General features: G+C 49.4%; 1 protein-coding gene across 1 annotated transcript in view; it reads left to right on the top strand.

The window, feature by feature from the left end:
• Window positions 1–6,624: 6,624 nt before the first annotated feature.
• The window catches only part of GGA2 (golgi associated, gamma adaptin ear containing, ARF binding protein 2), a 32,998-nt gene continuing 22,989 nt past the window's right edge, over window positions 6,625–16,633 (top strand). Inside the window, exons 1-2 of the mRNA XM_029058695.2 lie at window positions 6,625–6,748; window positions 13,862–13,946. Of these exons, the coding sequence (XP_028914528.1) occupies window positions 6,688–6,748; window positions 13,862–13,946 (146 nt within the window). The 5' untranslated portion in view covers window positions 6,625–6,687. The remainder of the gene's footprint in view (window positions 6,749–13,861; window positions 13,947–16,633) is intronic.

The following is a 16,633-nucleotide window of genomic DNA, read 5'->3' as shown; positions in this document are numbered from 1 at the left end:
AGAAGTGAAGTGGCTTGCCCAAGTCACCCAGCAGACAACCGGCAGAGTTGGGATTTAGAACCCAGATCCCTCGGACTCCCAGGCCCGCAGTTTATCCACTGAGCCACCCAGGGGTTAAACGCTGTGCTCCCTCTCAAACTAAGCCTATGTCAGATCTGATTATCCTGTATCCAGCAGAGTGCTTGGCATATAGTCAGTGCTTAACTAATACCACTATTATTTATTATTTCCATAATCTAAGTTTATGGCACTTTAACAATTGAAATCATAATCTTCAGTAAAAGAAAAAAAACGTAGGAGATGCTAAGTGATCTCCCCCTGCTTGGACTGTAAGCTCGGTGTGGGACGGGGACTGTGTCCGGCCTGATTAACTTGTTTCTACCCCAGGGTTTAGAACAGTGCTTGACACGTGGTAAGTGCTTAACAAATGGCATTAATTATTATTGCTGTTAACGTTCAGACTGTGAGACTGGAAACTTTCTACATTTCTTGCATATGATTTTAGTTTTTAGGTCCAGCTAAGAACAAAGATCAAAAATGGTCATGTAAACCCAGCCTGAAACGGAGCTCTAATATAATTGGAAAAACTTATTGGTGATTAAGAGGAAGCAGGAGAAAGGTCCGTGACTGCGGAGGGAGGAGACCAGTGTTCTGATCCATAGACACTCACTATAAATTCGGCTTCTCTGGGCCTTCGTTTTTCCACGGTGAAAAGAGGGTAACGAGCCTCTTGGTAAATTCTAGGATTTTTTCTAGCTTGACTGGCAATGTTTCTTCCAATCCATTAAACAGAGAGACTTACCAAGGCTCGTGTTTGGGAGTTTTGCTTTTGCTCTTCTGCTCAAATAGTCAACATTACCACTGATGGAAACATTCTCATTTTATTTCGGTCACAATCTAATGGCTCTGTCATTTAAACCATAGGTTAGGTGGAAGCGGACCTCTCGCTCAAGTGACCTGGATCACTGCCTCAGTTCTCTACATTGTTTTGGTCGTGGAGAGCAGGTCTTGTCTTTTTTAGGACCGGGAGAGTCTTGAAAGCAGAGATTGTCGTTACAGATTTGGGTCATTGCCAAATTCCCTATGTTTTGTATGTATGATCGTTAAAAGGTCACTGGGGGAAACGAGCCTCTGTTTCTCGAGCACGGTTTTCTCGGAGTGGGAGCCTGCCTTCCAAAACAGAGCTGGCAAGAAACTGAACGAACCTAAGGCTTTTTAAATATGTAGTGCCTCAGCCTGTGATTGAACCTCAGATAACTTTCTCCATTTCAAAGAAATCAGAACTAACCTCCAGGGATTTGGGAGAAAAATAATTTTCCTTTCAATGTTTAAAATGGCCCCAAGCTGCAAAACCTCACCCTTACCCTCACATACATCCCCCTCAGCCTGGATCTTTCCTATTTTAACCAGAAAGGAAGCCTTGGCATTGTGGGCATGGAATGTGTCTGTACATTGTTGTATTGTACTCTCCCAAGTGCTTAGGACAGTGCTTTACACGCAGTAGGTGCTCGGTAAATACGATTGAATGAGTGAACACAGGCAGAAAAGGAAGTATTAAACCCCAACTGTGTGCTCAGAGCACCGTCTATAGATGTTGGGGAAAAAGTACATCAGTGAGAATTCATAGACATGGGCACAGGCTCCCAGTCTAAGAAGCAAGGAATATGGGGTTGGGGATGGGACACATGAAAAACTTTGCACATTCCAAGCACGTAGTAATAATAATAATGTTGGTATTTGTTAAGCGCTTACTATGTGCAGAGCACTGTTCTTAAGTGCTGGGGTAGATACAAGTAATCAGGTTGTCCCATGTGGGGCTCACAGTCTTCATCCCCATTTTACAGATGAGGTAACTGAGGCACAGAGAAGTGAAGTGACTTGCCCACAGTCACACAGCTAAGTGGCAGAGCTGGTATTCGAATCCATGACCTCTGACTCCCAAGCCCATGCTCTTTCCACTGAGCCAATAATAATGAAGATGCCATTCATTAAGCACTTCCTATGTGCCAAGCACTGTTCTAAGCGCTGGGATAGACACAAGGTTACCAGGTTGTCCCACTTGGGGCTCACAGTCTTGATCCCTATTTTACAGATGAGGGAACTGACGCACAGAGAAGTGAAGTGACTTGCCCAAAGTACAGTGTTCTGCACATAGTAAGCGCTCAATAAATACTATTGAATGAATGAAAAAAGATAAAAAATACAAAAACAATAATAATAATAATGTTGGTATTTGTTAAGCGCTTACTATGTGTCGAGCACTGTTCTAAGCGCTGGGGTACATACAGGGGAATCAGGTTGTCCGATGTGGGGCTCACACATTTTTAATCCCCATTTTACAGATGAGGTAACTGAGGCACCGAGAAGTGAAGTGACCTGCCCAAAGTCACACAGCTGACAGGTGGCAGGGCCGGGATTAGAACCCATGACCTCTGACTTCTAAGCCTGTGCTCTTTCCACTGAGCCAAGCTGCTTCCCAACATAACTTAAAAGACAATGTGACAGCCATCAATGCCACGAGCAAGATGGTCCTGAGATTAGGGGAGTAGAGTTTCTGGTTCCTCATCCTCAGCCCAACAGAGACAGGACAGCCATGGCCTTGGGTGTTAGAGGTCGTGGGTTCTAATCCCGCCTCCGCCACTCGTCAGCTGGGTGACTTTGGGCAAGTCACTTCACTTCTCTGTGCATCAGTTCCCTCATCTGTAAAACAGGGATCAAGACTGTGAGCCCCAAGTGGGACAACCTGGTAACCTTGTATCCATCCCAGCGCTTAGAACAGTGCTTGGCACATAGTAAGTGCTTAATGAATGGCATCATCATTATTATTGGCTCAGTGGAAAGAGCATGGGCTTGGGAGTCAGAGGTCATGGGTTCGAATACCAGCTCTGCCACTTGTCAGCTGTGTGACTGTGGGCAAGTCACTTCACTTCTCTGTGCCTCAGTGACCTCATCTGTAAAATGGGGATGAAGACTGTGAGCCCCACGTGGGACAACCTGATTACTTGTATCTACCCCAGCGCTTAGAACAGTGCTCTGCACATAGTAAGCGCTAAACAAATACCAACATTATTATCATCATTCCCAACAGATGAGAAGTTGAGAAGGCTTCCCGAGGCTGGTGCTTTCTCCCCCTTCCTCAGCTGGAGCAGAAGCTGATGGGAAGTCCTGATGGGGTAGAGACCAGGCAGTTTTTATTTTTATTATTGTTAATGAGCTGTAAAACTGCCCAGGCAAGGAAACAACAGGTTAGTTGGAAACAGCCTGCATTTCTATTTGAATATTTTTTAATGGTATTTAAGTGCTTTCTATGTGCCAGGCACTGTACTAAGCACTAGGATAGATATAAACTAATCAAGTTGGACACAGTCCATGTCCCACATGGGGCTCACAGTCTTAATCCCCATTTTACAGATGGAGTAACTGAGGCCCAGAGAAGTGAATAATAATAATGTTGGTATTTGTTAAGCGCTTACTATGTGCAGAGCACTGTTCTAAGCGCTGGGGTAGACACAGGGGAATCAGGTTGTGCCACGTGAGGCACAGAGAAGTGAAGTGACTCGCCCACAGTCACACAGCTGACAAGGGGCAGAGCGGGGATTCGAACCCATGACCTCTGACTCCAAAGCCCGTGCTCTTTCCACTGAGCCATGCCGCTTCTCCAAGTGATTTGCACAAGGTCACACAGCAGAACCTGGGGAAGTCACTGTAATAAGTGCCCTCCCTTGCCATGTCTTCTCCTTTCCGGCTTACTAAAAGCATCCTGGGCTTCTAAGCGTACCAGAGGCAGCTTGTTCACACCACTACTCATTTCCTTTTCTCTCACTTCCTTCTGAGTTGCCCTGATTTGCTCCCTCTATTCACAGCTCCTCAGCCTCACAGTACTTACATACATCCCTGTAATTTACATATATAGATATATATATTAATGGTATTAAATGCTTACTCTGTGCCAGGCACCGTACTAAGCGCTGGGGGTCTATACATGCTAATCAGGTGGGGCACGATCCGTGGGACAAGCTGATTACCTTGTATCTACTCCAGCGCTTGGCACAGAGTAAGGGCTTAACAAATACCATCATCATCATTTTGCAGATGAGGTAACCAAGGACCAGAGAAGTTAAGTAATTTGCCTGAGGTCACGCAGTAGACAAGTGGCAGAGCCGGAACTTGAACCTAGGTCCTTCTGATTTCCAGGCCGTGCTCTATCCACTAGGCCATGCTGCTTCTCTTATTGTCTCATTCATTCATTCCTTCGATTGTATTTATTGTCTGCTGTGTGCAGAGCACTGTACTAAGCGCTTGGGAGAGTACAATATATTAATTATAATAATAATGTTGGTATTTGTTAAGCGCTTACTATGTGCCGAGCACTGTTCTAAGCGCTGGGGTACCAGACTGTCTCCCCCTCTAGACCATAAGCTCGTTGTGGGCAGGGAATGTGTCTGTTTTGGTGTACTCTCCCAGGCGCTTAGTACAGTGCTCTACGCACAGTGAGTGCTCCATAAATATGATTGATTGATTACCCTGTGGGCTTTTGTGGGAAAAGTGGAATTAGATTTCAATGCAGAGTCACTCAGTTCCGTTATCCTGCAGGTCCAGGGGCTGTGCATTTTGCAGTAGCCACCGGGCCCCTCATTCATTTATTCAGTCGTATTTATTGAGCGCTTACTGTGTGCAGAGCAGTGTACTAAGCACTTGAAATACACAATTCGGCGACAGTGAGAGACAGTTCCTACCCAACAACGGGCTCACAGTCCAAAAGGGGGAGACAGACAACAAAACAAGTAGTCAGGCATCAATACCATCAAGTAGAGTCGTAGCTATATACACGGCATTAATAAACAAATAGAGCAATAAATGATATATACAAATATGCACAAGTGCTGTGGGGAGGGGGAAGAACAGAGGGAGGGGAGAAGGGGCAGAGGGAAAGGGGAGGGCTCAGTCTGGGAAGGCTTCCCGGAGGAGGTGGGCTCTCTATCCTTAGGGCCTTGCCCCTTACCCTCCCCACCCCTCACTGCCTTTCTGACTCAATCATCGGCCGGTCCCCTGGGGCCCCCATGTCCACTGAGGTCCCTGAAGATGAAAAAGGAACTTGAAGGAACTGAAACTGGTAGGTGGGAGGTACTTCAGCCTGTCCCCGTCAATCAGTACATGGTATTTAATGAGGGCTAAGTGCAGAGCACTGTATTAGGCGTTTAGGAGTACAACAGTTTTGTTTTTAATTGTAGTTTTTTATGGCATTAAGCGCTTACTGGGTGACAGGACCGTATCAAGCGCCGAGGTAGGTACAAGGTAATCAGGTTGTACACAGCCCCGTCCCACATGGGGCTCACAGTCTTAATCCTCATTTTGCAGTTGAGGAAAGAGGCCCAGTGAAGGGTCTTGTCCGAGGTCACACAGTGGACAAGGGGCGGGGCGGGGATGAGAACCCAGGTCCCTGTGACCCCTAGATCTGGGCACTAGGCCAGGCTGCTTCCCAGCCTTTATGCACGTAGGGAGGGTCAAGCACTGTTCTAAGCGCTGGGGAAGCTAGGGAGGAGATGATGGGGTTGGACAGAGTCCCAGCCGCACACGGGGGGTCCCCAGCCCCAAAAGGTGGGAGAGCAGGGGTTTGAGAACGCCCCTTTTTCAGGGCAGGAAACTGAGGCCCATTCATTCAATCGTGTTAATGGAGCGCTTACTATGTGCGGAGCGCTGAACTAAGCGCTTGGAAGGTACAACTGGGCAACAGAGAGAGACAATCCCTGCCCGACAACGGGCTCACCGTCTAAACGGGGGAGACAGACAACAAAAGTAGTCGGGCGTCAATATCGTCAAGATGAACAGAATCATTTTCTTCTGGTTTGCTTTGCTGTCTGTCTCCCCCGTTTAGACGGTGAGCCCGTTGTTGGGCAGGGATTGTCTCTCTATTGCTGAATTTTACATTCCAAGCGCTTAGTCCAGTGCTCTGCACATAGTAAGTGCTCAGTAAATACGACTGAATGAATATATACACATCGTTAATAAAATAGAGTAATAAACAATATCTACAAATATACACAAGTGCGGTGGGGAGGGGAAGGGGGTAGAGCAGAGGGAGAGGAGCAATGGGAAGGGGAGGAGAGGGAAAAGGAGGGCTGAGTCTGGGAAGGCTTCCTGGAGGAGGTGAGCTCTCCTTAGGGCTTTGAAGAGGGGAAGAGAGTGAGTTTGGCCCGGTGCAGTGAGTTGTCCAAAGGCTGGGTCCCCAGGGGGCGCGGCCGGCCGAGTCACGTGACGGGGCCGGGGGGGGTCCAGGGGTCCCAGGGTGCGGGGGTCACAGGATCCGGGTCCAGGGGTCAGAGGGTGCGGGAGCCACAGGACCCAGGGGTCCCAGGGTGTGGGGGGTCCCAGGGTCAGGGTCCAGGGGTCCCAGGGTGCAGGGGTCCCAGGGTGCAGAGGGTCACAGGATCCGGGTCCAGGGGTCAGAGGGTGCGGGAGTCCCAGGATCCAGGGGTCCCAGGGGTCCGGGGGTGACAAGGTCCAGGGGTCCCAGGGTCCAGGGGTCAGAGGGGGCCGGGAGCGTCACGCGCCGCCCCGGGGCTGCTGCGTCACCGCCTCCTTAAAGGGCCGCAGCGCCGCCCGCCCCGGGGAGCGCCGCGCCAACCGCACCGCACCGCACAGCACCCTTCCCTTCCCTGCCCTGCCCGGCCCGCACGGCTGGGCGGGATGGCGGAGGACGGGGGTCCGGACGGCCCCGGACAAGAGCCGCTGCTGGAAGTGTGGCTCAGTGAGTAGCGACGCGGGGAGGCGCCGGGCCCCGGGAAGAGGGCGAGGGGCAGCCGCAGACCCCGGGACCCCCGGGACCCCCTTGCTGGGCCCCGCGGCTCAGGGCCGGACAGGACAGGCCAGGACAGGACCGGCCGCCGGGGCCCCTTGGCCTCGCCGGGCGGCGGTTGGAGCCGGGGAGGAAGCGCCCACCCGCAGCAGAAGCTTCGGGGTGGGGAGGGACAGGGGACGCCTTCTCTTCTCCCCTTTCCTAGCCTTGCCTTCCCTTCTCTTGCCTCCCCTTCTTTTTCTCTTCCCTAACCTTGCCTCCCCTCCCCTTCTCCTCCCCTCGTCTTCCCTTCCCTTGCTTTCCCTGAACCTCCCCTTCCCTTCATTTCCCCTTCCCTAACCTCGCCTCCCATTCCCTTCTCCTTCCCTCGCTTTCCCTAAACCTCCCCTTCCCTTCTTTTTCCTTTCCCTTCCCCTTCTCTAACCTTGCCTTCCCTTGCTTTCCCCAAACCTCCCCTTCCCTTCTTTCTCCTTTCCCTTATCTGACCTTGCCTCCTCTCCCCTCCCTTTCCCCTCCCCTTCCCTTGCTTTTCCTAAACGTCTTCCCTCCTCTTCGCCTTGCCTTCCCTTCATTCCCTTCCCCTTCCTTAATCTTGCTTCCCCTCCGCTTCTTTTCCCTCCCCTTCCCTTCCTCTTCCCCTTCCCTAACCCTCCCCTTCCCTTCTCTTTCCCTTCCCACCACCTTTCCCCGCCTCCAGCTCCTAAGCACCTGTTCTAGGACGAATACGGGACAGAGCAGCGCCTCTCTCCCTCCCTCCCCCCCCCGCCCGGATTCTTCCCTGCAGTTCAGGCTCGGGCCAGCCGGGCCTGGAATTGGAGAAGGGGAAACCTGCCTGCTAGGGAACCCACACCAACCTGGAAAGGCAAGAAGGAAAGGTCCAAATTATTCCTTGAAAAACGAGACCGGCCAGGAGCCTTATACAGCGTTTTGTAGCGGATTTACATGTTCATTTGAGGTTAAAATGCTCCCAAATGGCTTCGCCCCACATTTCCTGCAGCTTCTCGCTGTAACAAGAAAACTTCAGGGGTGCTTAATCTCTTCTATAATACCCTGCACTTCGTTATGGGCCTTCAGGACATAGCCTCCCGATAGTGAGGAGGTGGGCAAAAACCAGGTGTTTTTCAGCCTGCCTCAGCTGGCAACATTCTGTTTTCCTGGTCACTTTTTCTCTTACTGTCTCCCATTGCAACTCCCCTGACTCAGTTCCACTCTGGGGCACCACCCTGTCCTCCTCCTCCTCCTCCTCCTCCTCCTCCTCCTCCTCCTCCTCCTCAGTGGTATTTATTGAACGCTTACTATGTACAGAGCACTCTTCTAAATACCCTTCTCACTAGGTCTCTCTTAGCACCAGACTTGGCTTCGGCCCCGTGTAGGGTGAGGGGGAAATGTCAGACACCACTGAGCTTTGAGTAGGAAGAATCGATCTAGCGGTGGGGGCCTTAATCCTTTCCGCAGGGAGGAGTTGGTTTCATGATGTGTCACCCAACCTTGGCCGCGATACTGGGCCTTGTTCACCGCTCTCCCATCGCCCACCTCTTGCTCAAGTTCTCCCCGCTGCCTGGAACTCCCCCAGACTTCGTGTAACTGACAGTCCATCTCTCTCACCATCTTCAAAGCCCATCTGAGATCACAGTTCCTCCCGGGAGGCCTTACCCCAGTAATCTCTGATTTCCCCACTTGATATGCCCCCCCTCAACTGTCAGTTCCTCCCCTCCGCATCACTAAGCACCAAAGTTACCACACCCTCTTAATAATAATAATAATAATTATGGTATTTGTTAAGAACTTACTGTGTGCCAAGCACTGTTCTAAACTCTGGGATAGATACAAGGTAATCAGCTTGTCCCACGTAGGGCTCACGGTTTTCATCCCCATTTTACAGATGAGGTAACTGAGTCACAGAGAAGTGAAGTAACTTGCCCAAGGTCACACAGCAGACAAGTGGCAGAATCGGAGTTAGAACTCAAGTCATCTGACTCCTAAGCCTGTGCTCTTTCCACTATGCCATGCTGCTTCTCAGCCTTTTAGCCCTTTTGAATATGTTTATTCCACTGCTTCCCCCATCTAGAATTTCCCCAAGTGTCTGTCTTCCCCTCTAGATTATAAGCTTCCTCAAGGGCAGGGATTGTGACTTCTAATTCTTGTGGTTTCCCAAATATTTAGTTAATACACCACTCTGCGTATTATAGAGGCTCAATAAATCCTACTCAGTGATTGGCAGGAAAAACAAGACACATCTGCAATACCTTTCTCATCAGTTTTATTTCAGAACTGTAGACATTAGCTCTTAAATCATGCTAAGTTGTTTTTCTGGATCTGGGGTTCATTTCATTTCAGAATTGTAGACATTAGCTCATACATCCCGTTCAATTATTTGTCCGTCTTTAGTTTCTCTGGATCTGAGGTTCCCCCAGTTTTTTTCCTTTCCCCTGCCCCACATTTTTCCTGTCCTGAAGGCTGATGGTCGTCTTTGCTTTCACAAAGTTACCCGGTTCCCTCCTTTCTTTGACTCCACCCAGGCCCTCAAGTGCTTAGTCCAGTACTCTGCACACAGTAAGTGGTCAATAAATGCAATTGATTGATTTTTCTGGGACATCTGAGAGGAGCAATCGGTGCCTACCATTCTATCATTTAGTTCCATGTTCTGCACAAAGTAAACCCTTGATAAATGCCATTGATTGACCACCACAAGAGCCCTTGTAAATTTCTTCTAGTGGTAAGCACTTACTGTGTGCAAAGAGCTATACTCGGCACTGGGAAAGAATACCCGGGTGAGAATTAGATGGGATCCTTGACCCTGATGGGGTTCACAACCTAAGACTTCCTTCCAGACTGCTGCTGTTGCCCTAGAGCAGAGTTTCTGAGGACACAGTTGGGTCCCTCAGTTGGGTTGTGGAAGTCTGGCCAAACATTTGGTACAGTGTTCTGCACACAGTAAGCACTCAATAAATACCATTAAGCTCTGAACAGTTGATGGTGGTGACTAGCAAAACTAAACCACCAACCTCTAGTACGACTGCACAAACTGAAGCTTTTTGTGTGCTGGGGGAGGAGGGAAGGAGGATGTGAGGTCATAGCTGCTTTCAGGGGGGTCACGGGACCAAAAAGAGAAAGAACTGCTGTAGAGTAGATGGTGCTTGACTCAGCCCCATATAAGTTCATTCATTCAATCGTATTTATTGAGCGCTGGCTGTGTGCAGAACACTGTACCAAGTGCTTCGAAAGCACAATTTGACAACAAATAGAGACATCCTACCCAACAGCGGGGGCTCACAGTCTAGAAGGGGGGAGACAGACAACAATATAAATAGACTTACAGATCTATGCATGTCATTAATAAAATAAACAGAATAGTAAGCAGGTTTATATATACACAAGTGTTGTGGGGAGGGGAGGGAGGTAGAACAGAAGGAGGGAGTTGGGGCGATGGGGAGGGGAGCTCAGCCTGGGCTGTGTTTTCTGTGGCCTGTAAAGCCAGGGATATGTGGGGACCTGACACCTCGTGTTTGGTTGACAAAAGTCTGATCCCAGACAAAGGGTGCTGGTCCTGCCGTGTACTGGAGGCTCTAGTCTCCATTTTCACTCCGATATGGGAGCATTTTATTGATAATAATAATCCTAATGATCATTTTGGTATTTGTTAAATGCATATTATATGCTGGGCACTACATTCATTCAATCGAATTTACTGAGCGCTTACTTTGTGCCGAGCACTCTACTATGCACTTGGGAGAGTACTAAGCACTGGGGTGAATACAAGCAAATCTGGTTGGACACAGTCCCTGTCCCACATGGGGTTCAAAGTCTCAATCTCCATTTTAAGAGGGGGTAACTGAGGCACAGAGAAGTGAAGTGACTTGCCCAAAAGCACAGAGGAGACAAGTGGAGCTGGGATTTGAACCCATGACCCTCTGACTCCCAGGCCTGTGCTCTATCCACTGCACCATGATTTTGGTTTCCATGGAATGAACTGGTTTTCCCCCACAGCCAAGGGTGCCCTATTTTGCTCCTCCTATCTCTGCTCCCTTCTGGTTGGTGGCTTATTATTGACTTCTTTTTGAATCAAACTACTTCACTGAAGTTTTAGATGTCCGTCCTCCAAGCGCGTAGTACCCTGCTCTGCACACCGTAAGGATCCAATAAATATGATTATTGATCAGTCTCAGTGACCCACACTGGACAAAGGCAGATCTATTTGGGAACAGTGGGAAACAGTTGACCTCTGGAAACAGCATGGCGTTATGGATAGAGCACAGGCCTGGGAGTCAGAAGCACCTGGGTTCTAATTCCTGCTCCGCCATTATCTGCAGTGTGACTTTAGGCAAGTCACTTTAATAATAATAATGTTGGCATTTGTTAAGCGCTTACTATGTGCGGAGCACTGTTCTAAACGCTGGGGTAGATACGGGGTAATCAGGTTGTCCCACATGAGGCTCATAGTTAATCCCCATTTTACAGATGAGATAACTGAGGCACAGAGAAGTTAAGTGACTTGCCCAAAGTCACACAGCTGATTTCTATGCCTCAGTTACCTCATCTGTAAAATGAGGAATAAGACTGTCAGCCCCATATAAACCCCAACTTAATTAGCTTGTATCTATCCCAGCGCTTAGTGCTGTGCCTGGCATATAGTAAGCACTTGACAAATCCCCCCCCCAAAAAAGTACCAGTTTACATAACAACTTCCAGAAATAGTAGTTCACATGGCGATTGGGACTTTCCCATCTGCTTAGCTAAGTAGCTAGTACAGTACTATGTACACAGTAAGAACTCAATAAATGCCATTGATCATTTTGATTGGACCTAATTGCTCTCATGGCAAGAGGGGAGCACCAGTTTTCATGGATGGACCATACTGGAGGTTGACTGATCATTTTCATTCAACTGTATTTATTGAGCACTTACTATGTGCAAAGTACTGTACTAAGCGCTTGGAATGTACAATTCGGCAACAGAGACAATCCCTGCCTGACAATGGAGTCACAGTCTAATTGCAGAGCAAAAATAGACATTTCTGCTCATGAGAAACTTAATAGTCTGAGATAAGACAGTGAGACACTAGAGGGGTGGAAGGAAGAAAGGAAGAGGAACCAAAAACAAAAAACTGTGTAGTTAAAGAGGCATAATAAAGTCCCTGCCACCCAAATTTCAAAAACAAAGTTTAATGAGACAGGAAATTGATTGTGAGGGCGGTGATGAACCTTAAATGCTGAAGTCTTATGTTGTGTCATGGACACCTTCTTGAACATGGTGGTTTTCTTTTTAATCTCTCTCCCCCCTCCCCCCCCCACCAAACAAAACAAACAGATAAACTTTTCATTCCCCAGCCCACATACAAAAACTTGCCCTTCATTTATTTTTTTGTTCCCCTGGGCCCCATGTGGGACCGGGACTGTCTCCGATCCGATTATCTTGTACCTATCCCAGTGCTTAGTACAATGCCTGGCACATAGTAAGTGCTTAACACATACCACAACGATTATTATTATGTCCTTTGCTTGCTTAAAGACCCGTGACTGTGGCCCAGCCTCCTGTGTAGTTCTGTATTTCTCTTTCCCTTTTATGAAAACGGAAGCACCCGACACTTCCTCAGAGACTTTGTCTTGCTGTTTGCACTTATGCTGTGAGAGACTAGCCTGGCTGTCCGGCTCAGGTCTCCTCCTTTGGCCGCTTTCTACCGTGCCAACCTCTGGGAAGAATTTATTTCATTTGGCACCTTAGTGCTATTTTAGTGGTTTATCACTGAGGAAGGAAAATAGAAGTTCCATATAGTCCTTGGTTTGAGTCCGCTGCTGTGACTCAGGGAGCCAGGGTTGACTCAGTCTTGCAGGCTTGCTTCATGTTGTTGGGCCAGTTTTTGAATCACTGAACTGCCTCAGTGCCCCCGTCCCCTCCAAAAATGAGAATATCTTGTCATTATCCTGGGAACATTCGAGAAACAGTAGTCTTTGGCAATGGATTTAGGATTAAGCACCCCCACCCCCAACCCCAGTGTGGCTTTTGTTGGACCCTTTTTTTTATATTTGTTAAGCACTTTTGGGGGGGGTATTTATTAAGCACTTACTGTGTGTCAGGCACTGTACTAAGCGCTGGGGTGGATGCAAGCAATTCGGTTGGGAGATAGTCCCTGTTCCAAATGGGACTCACAGTCTTAATCTCTGTTTCACAGATGAGGTAACTGAGGAACAGAGAAGTTAAGTGATTTGCTCAGGTTCTCAACCAGACAAGTAGCTGAGCTGGGATTAGAACCCAGGTCCTGACTCCCAGGCCCGGGCTCTATCTACTAGACCACACTGCTTCTTTTGATGGCTCTTTAGGGACAAGGCTGCCGGCAGCACCCTCTGTCTAAGTAGGTTTGGGCCAGAAGGAGATTTGGGTGGGACTGGAGTTTGAGTGGAACAATCAGCTCTTCAAGGATTTTGCCTTCCTTGTACATTGTTTCATGCAGAAAACCTTTTGTTGTCTTGATCTCCCTGGGAGCGATAAGCAGCTAGCCTAGGGGCCTGGTTTATAATGTAGATTTCCGTTTGTTTTTTTGTGTCTTTTGGTTGCATGGTGAGATAGGTGAGGACCCAGAAAATGGGGTGGGGTGGGGAGGGAGTGGAAGAATCAATAGTTGGGGTGCATGGGAAGAGAGCAGTGGCTTCCCTTTTCCCCAGTGGATCTGAAAGCAGTAACATTTTAGTAGAAAATCTAAACAGATTCTTGGGGGAAAAAAAACTTGAAAAAATCCTAAACAGGAAAACCACTGGCCCGTGGGTGCCATCTGCTCCCTTGTGCCCCTTGTTTCCCTTGTGTCCTCCAGCTTCCGGTTCTAAGGGTCGGATGTAGGAGCGCCAGAACTAATTTGCCAATCTGGCTGCTACACAACGGTCTTCTAGACTGTAAATTTATCATGAGCAGGGAGCGTGTCTGCCAACTCTGTTGCTCTTTGTTCTCCCAAGCGCTTAGTACTGCTCTGTGCAGAATAGGCACTCAATAAATACCATTGATGGTGATGATGTCCTGAAGGGGAAGTGACTCTGGTTTTGATGTCTTTATTCTCCCTACTCTTTTCCTTGGAAGACCGAGCCACCGATCCAAGTATGCCAGAGGAGAACTGGGAGTGTATCCAGCGCTTCTGCGACCGGGTGAATACTGATCCAAAAGGGTAAGCTGAAAAAGCACATCCAGTTTCATCTTAGAGGACACACCACTCCTGGGGGGTTGGTAGAGAGTAACTGGACCAAGTAAGCTCAGAGTGGGCAGGGAATGTGTCTGTTTATCATTCTATTGTACTTTCCCTAGTGTGTAGTACAGTGTTCTGCACATAGTAAGCACTCAATTATTACGATTTACTCTCAGAATTGGTAGGCTTGTGTTTAAATGGGAACCGTCTTGGCTGAAAACTAGCTAGTCAATCAATCGATCAGTGGCATTTACTGTGTGCAGACCTCAAGACTAAGTGCTTGGGAAAGTACAGTGCATCAGAGTTGGTAGACACACTCCCTGCTCACAAGGAGCTTATAGTCTACAGGAGAAGGCAGACATTAAAATAAATTATGGATGTGTATCAAGTATTTAGAGAGCAGTGGTGTTATCTACAGTGATGGGAAAGACCATGAAGAAAGAAGATTCATTCATTCATTCAATAGTATTTATTGAGCGCTTACTATGTGCAGAGCACTGTACTAAGCGCTTGGGATGAACAAGTCGGCAACAGATAGAGACAGTCCCTGCCGTTTGACGGGCTTACGGTCTAATCGGGGGAGACGGACAGACGAGAACGATGGCACTAAACAGCGTCAAGAGGAAGAACATCTCGTAAAAACAATGGCAACTAAATAGAATCGAGGCGATGTACAATTCATTAACAAAATAAATAGGGTAACGAAAATATATACAGTTGAGCGGACGAGTACAGTGCTGTGGAGATGGGAAGGGAGAGGTGGAGGAGCAGAGGGAAAAGGGGAAAATGAGGCTTTAGCTGCGGAGAGGTAAAGGGGGGATGGCAGAGGGAGTAGAGGGGGAAGAGGAGCTCAGTCTGGGAACGCCTCTTGGAGGAGGTGATTTTTAAGTAAGGTTTTGAAGAGGGAAAGAGAATCAGTTTGGCGGAGGTGAGGAGGGAGGGCGTTCCGGGACCGTGGGAGGACGTGACCCAGGGGTCGACGGCGGGATAGGCGAGACCGAGGGACGGTGAGGAGGTGGGCGGCGGAGGAGCGGAGCGTGCGGTGTGGGCGGTAGAAAGAGAGAAGGGAGGAGAGGTAGGAAGGGGCAAGGTGATGGAGAGCCTTGAAGCCTAGAGTGAGGAGTTTTTGTTTGGAGCGGAGGTCGATAGGCAACCACTGGAGTTGTTTAAGAAGGGGAGTGACATGCCCAGATCGTTTCTGCGGGAAGATGAGCCGGGCAGCGGAGTGAAGAATAGACCGGAGCGGGGCGAGAGAGGAGGAAGGGAGGTCAGAGAGAAGGCTGACACAGTAGTCTAGCCGGGATATAACGAGAGCCCGTAATAGTAAGGTAGCCGTTTGGGTGGAGAGGAAAGGGCGGATCTTGGCGATATTGTAGAGGTGAAACCGGCAGGTCTCGGTAACGGATAGGATGTGTGGGGTGAACGAGAGGGACGAGTCAAGGATGACACCGAGATTGCGGGCCTGCGGGACGGGAAGGATGGTCGTGCCATCCACGGTGATAGAGAAGTCCGGGAGCGGACCGGGTTTGGGAGGGAAGATGAGGAGCTCAGTCTTGCTCATGTTGAGTTTTAGGTGGCGGGCCGACATCCAGGTGGAGACGTCCCGGAGGCAGGAGGAGATGCGAGCCTGAAGGGAGGGGGAGAGGACAGGGGCGGAGATGTAGATCTGCGTGTCATCTGCGTAGAGATGGTAGTCAAAGCCGTGAGAGCGGATGAGTTCACCGAGGGAGTGAGTGTAAATGGAGACAGAAGAGGGCCAAGAACTGACCCTTGAGGAACTCCAACAGTTAAAGGATGGGAGGGAGAGGAGGCTCCAGCGTAGGAGACCGAGAATGATCGGCCAGAGAGGTAAGAGGAGAACCGGGAGAGGACAGAGTCCGTGAAGCCGAGGTGAGATAAGGTATGGAGGAGGAGGGGATGGTCGACAGTGTCAAAGGCAGCAGAGAGGTCAAGGAGGATCAGAATGGAGTAGGAGCCATTGGATTTGGCAAGAAGGAGGTCACGGGTGACCTTAGAGAGAGCAGTCTCGGTAGAGTGGAGGGGACGGAAGCCAGATTGGAGGGGGTCTAGGAGAGAATGGGAGTTAAGGAATTCTAGGCATCGATTGTAGACGACTCGTTCTAGGATTTTGGAAAGGAAGGGTAGTAGGGAGATAGGACGATAACTGGAGGGGGAAGTGGGGTCAAGAGCGGGTTTTTTTCGGATGGGGGAGACGTGGGCATGTTTGAAGGCAGAGGGGAAGGAGCCCTTGGAGATTGAGTGGTTAAAAATAGAAGTTAAGGAAGGGAGGAGGGCAGGGGCGATGGTTTTAAGAAGGTGAGAGGGAATGGGGTCCGAGGCGCAGGTGGAGGGGGTGGCACTTGCGAGGAGGGAGGAGATCTCCTCTGAGGATACTGCAGGGAAGGATGGGAAAGTAGGGGAGGGGGTTGTTGGGGGGAGGGGAGAGGCGGAGGGGTGACTTTGGGGAGCTCAGACCTGATCGTGTTGATTTTCGTGAGGAAATAGGTGGCCAGATCATTGGGGGTGAGAGATGGGGGAGGGGGAGGAACAGGGGGCCTAAGGAGAGAGTTAAAGGTCCGGAACAATCGGCGGGGGTGACGGGCATGGGTGTCGATGAGGGAGGAGAAGAAGCTTTGCCTGGCGGAGGAGAGGGCAGAGTTAAGGCAGGA

Source organism: Ornithorhynchus anatinus, chromosome 2 (assembly GCF_004115215.2).
Source record: "Ornithorhynchus anatinus isolate Pmale09 chromosome 2, mOrnAna1.pri.v4, whole genome shotgun sequence".
NCBI classification, from domain to species: Eukaryota; Metazoa; Chordata; class Mammalia; order Monotremata; family Ornithorhynchidae; genus Ornithorhynchus; species Ornithorhynchus anatinus.
This window is presented reverse-complemented; position numbering and strand designations above follow the sequence as displayed.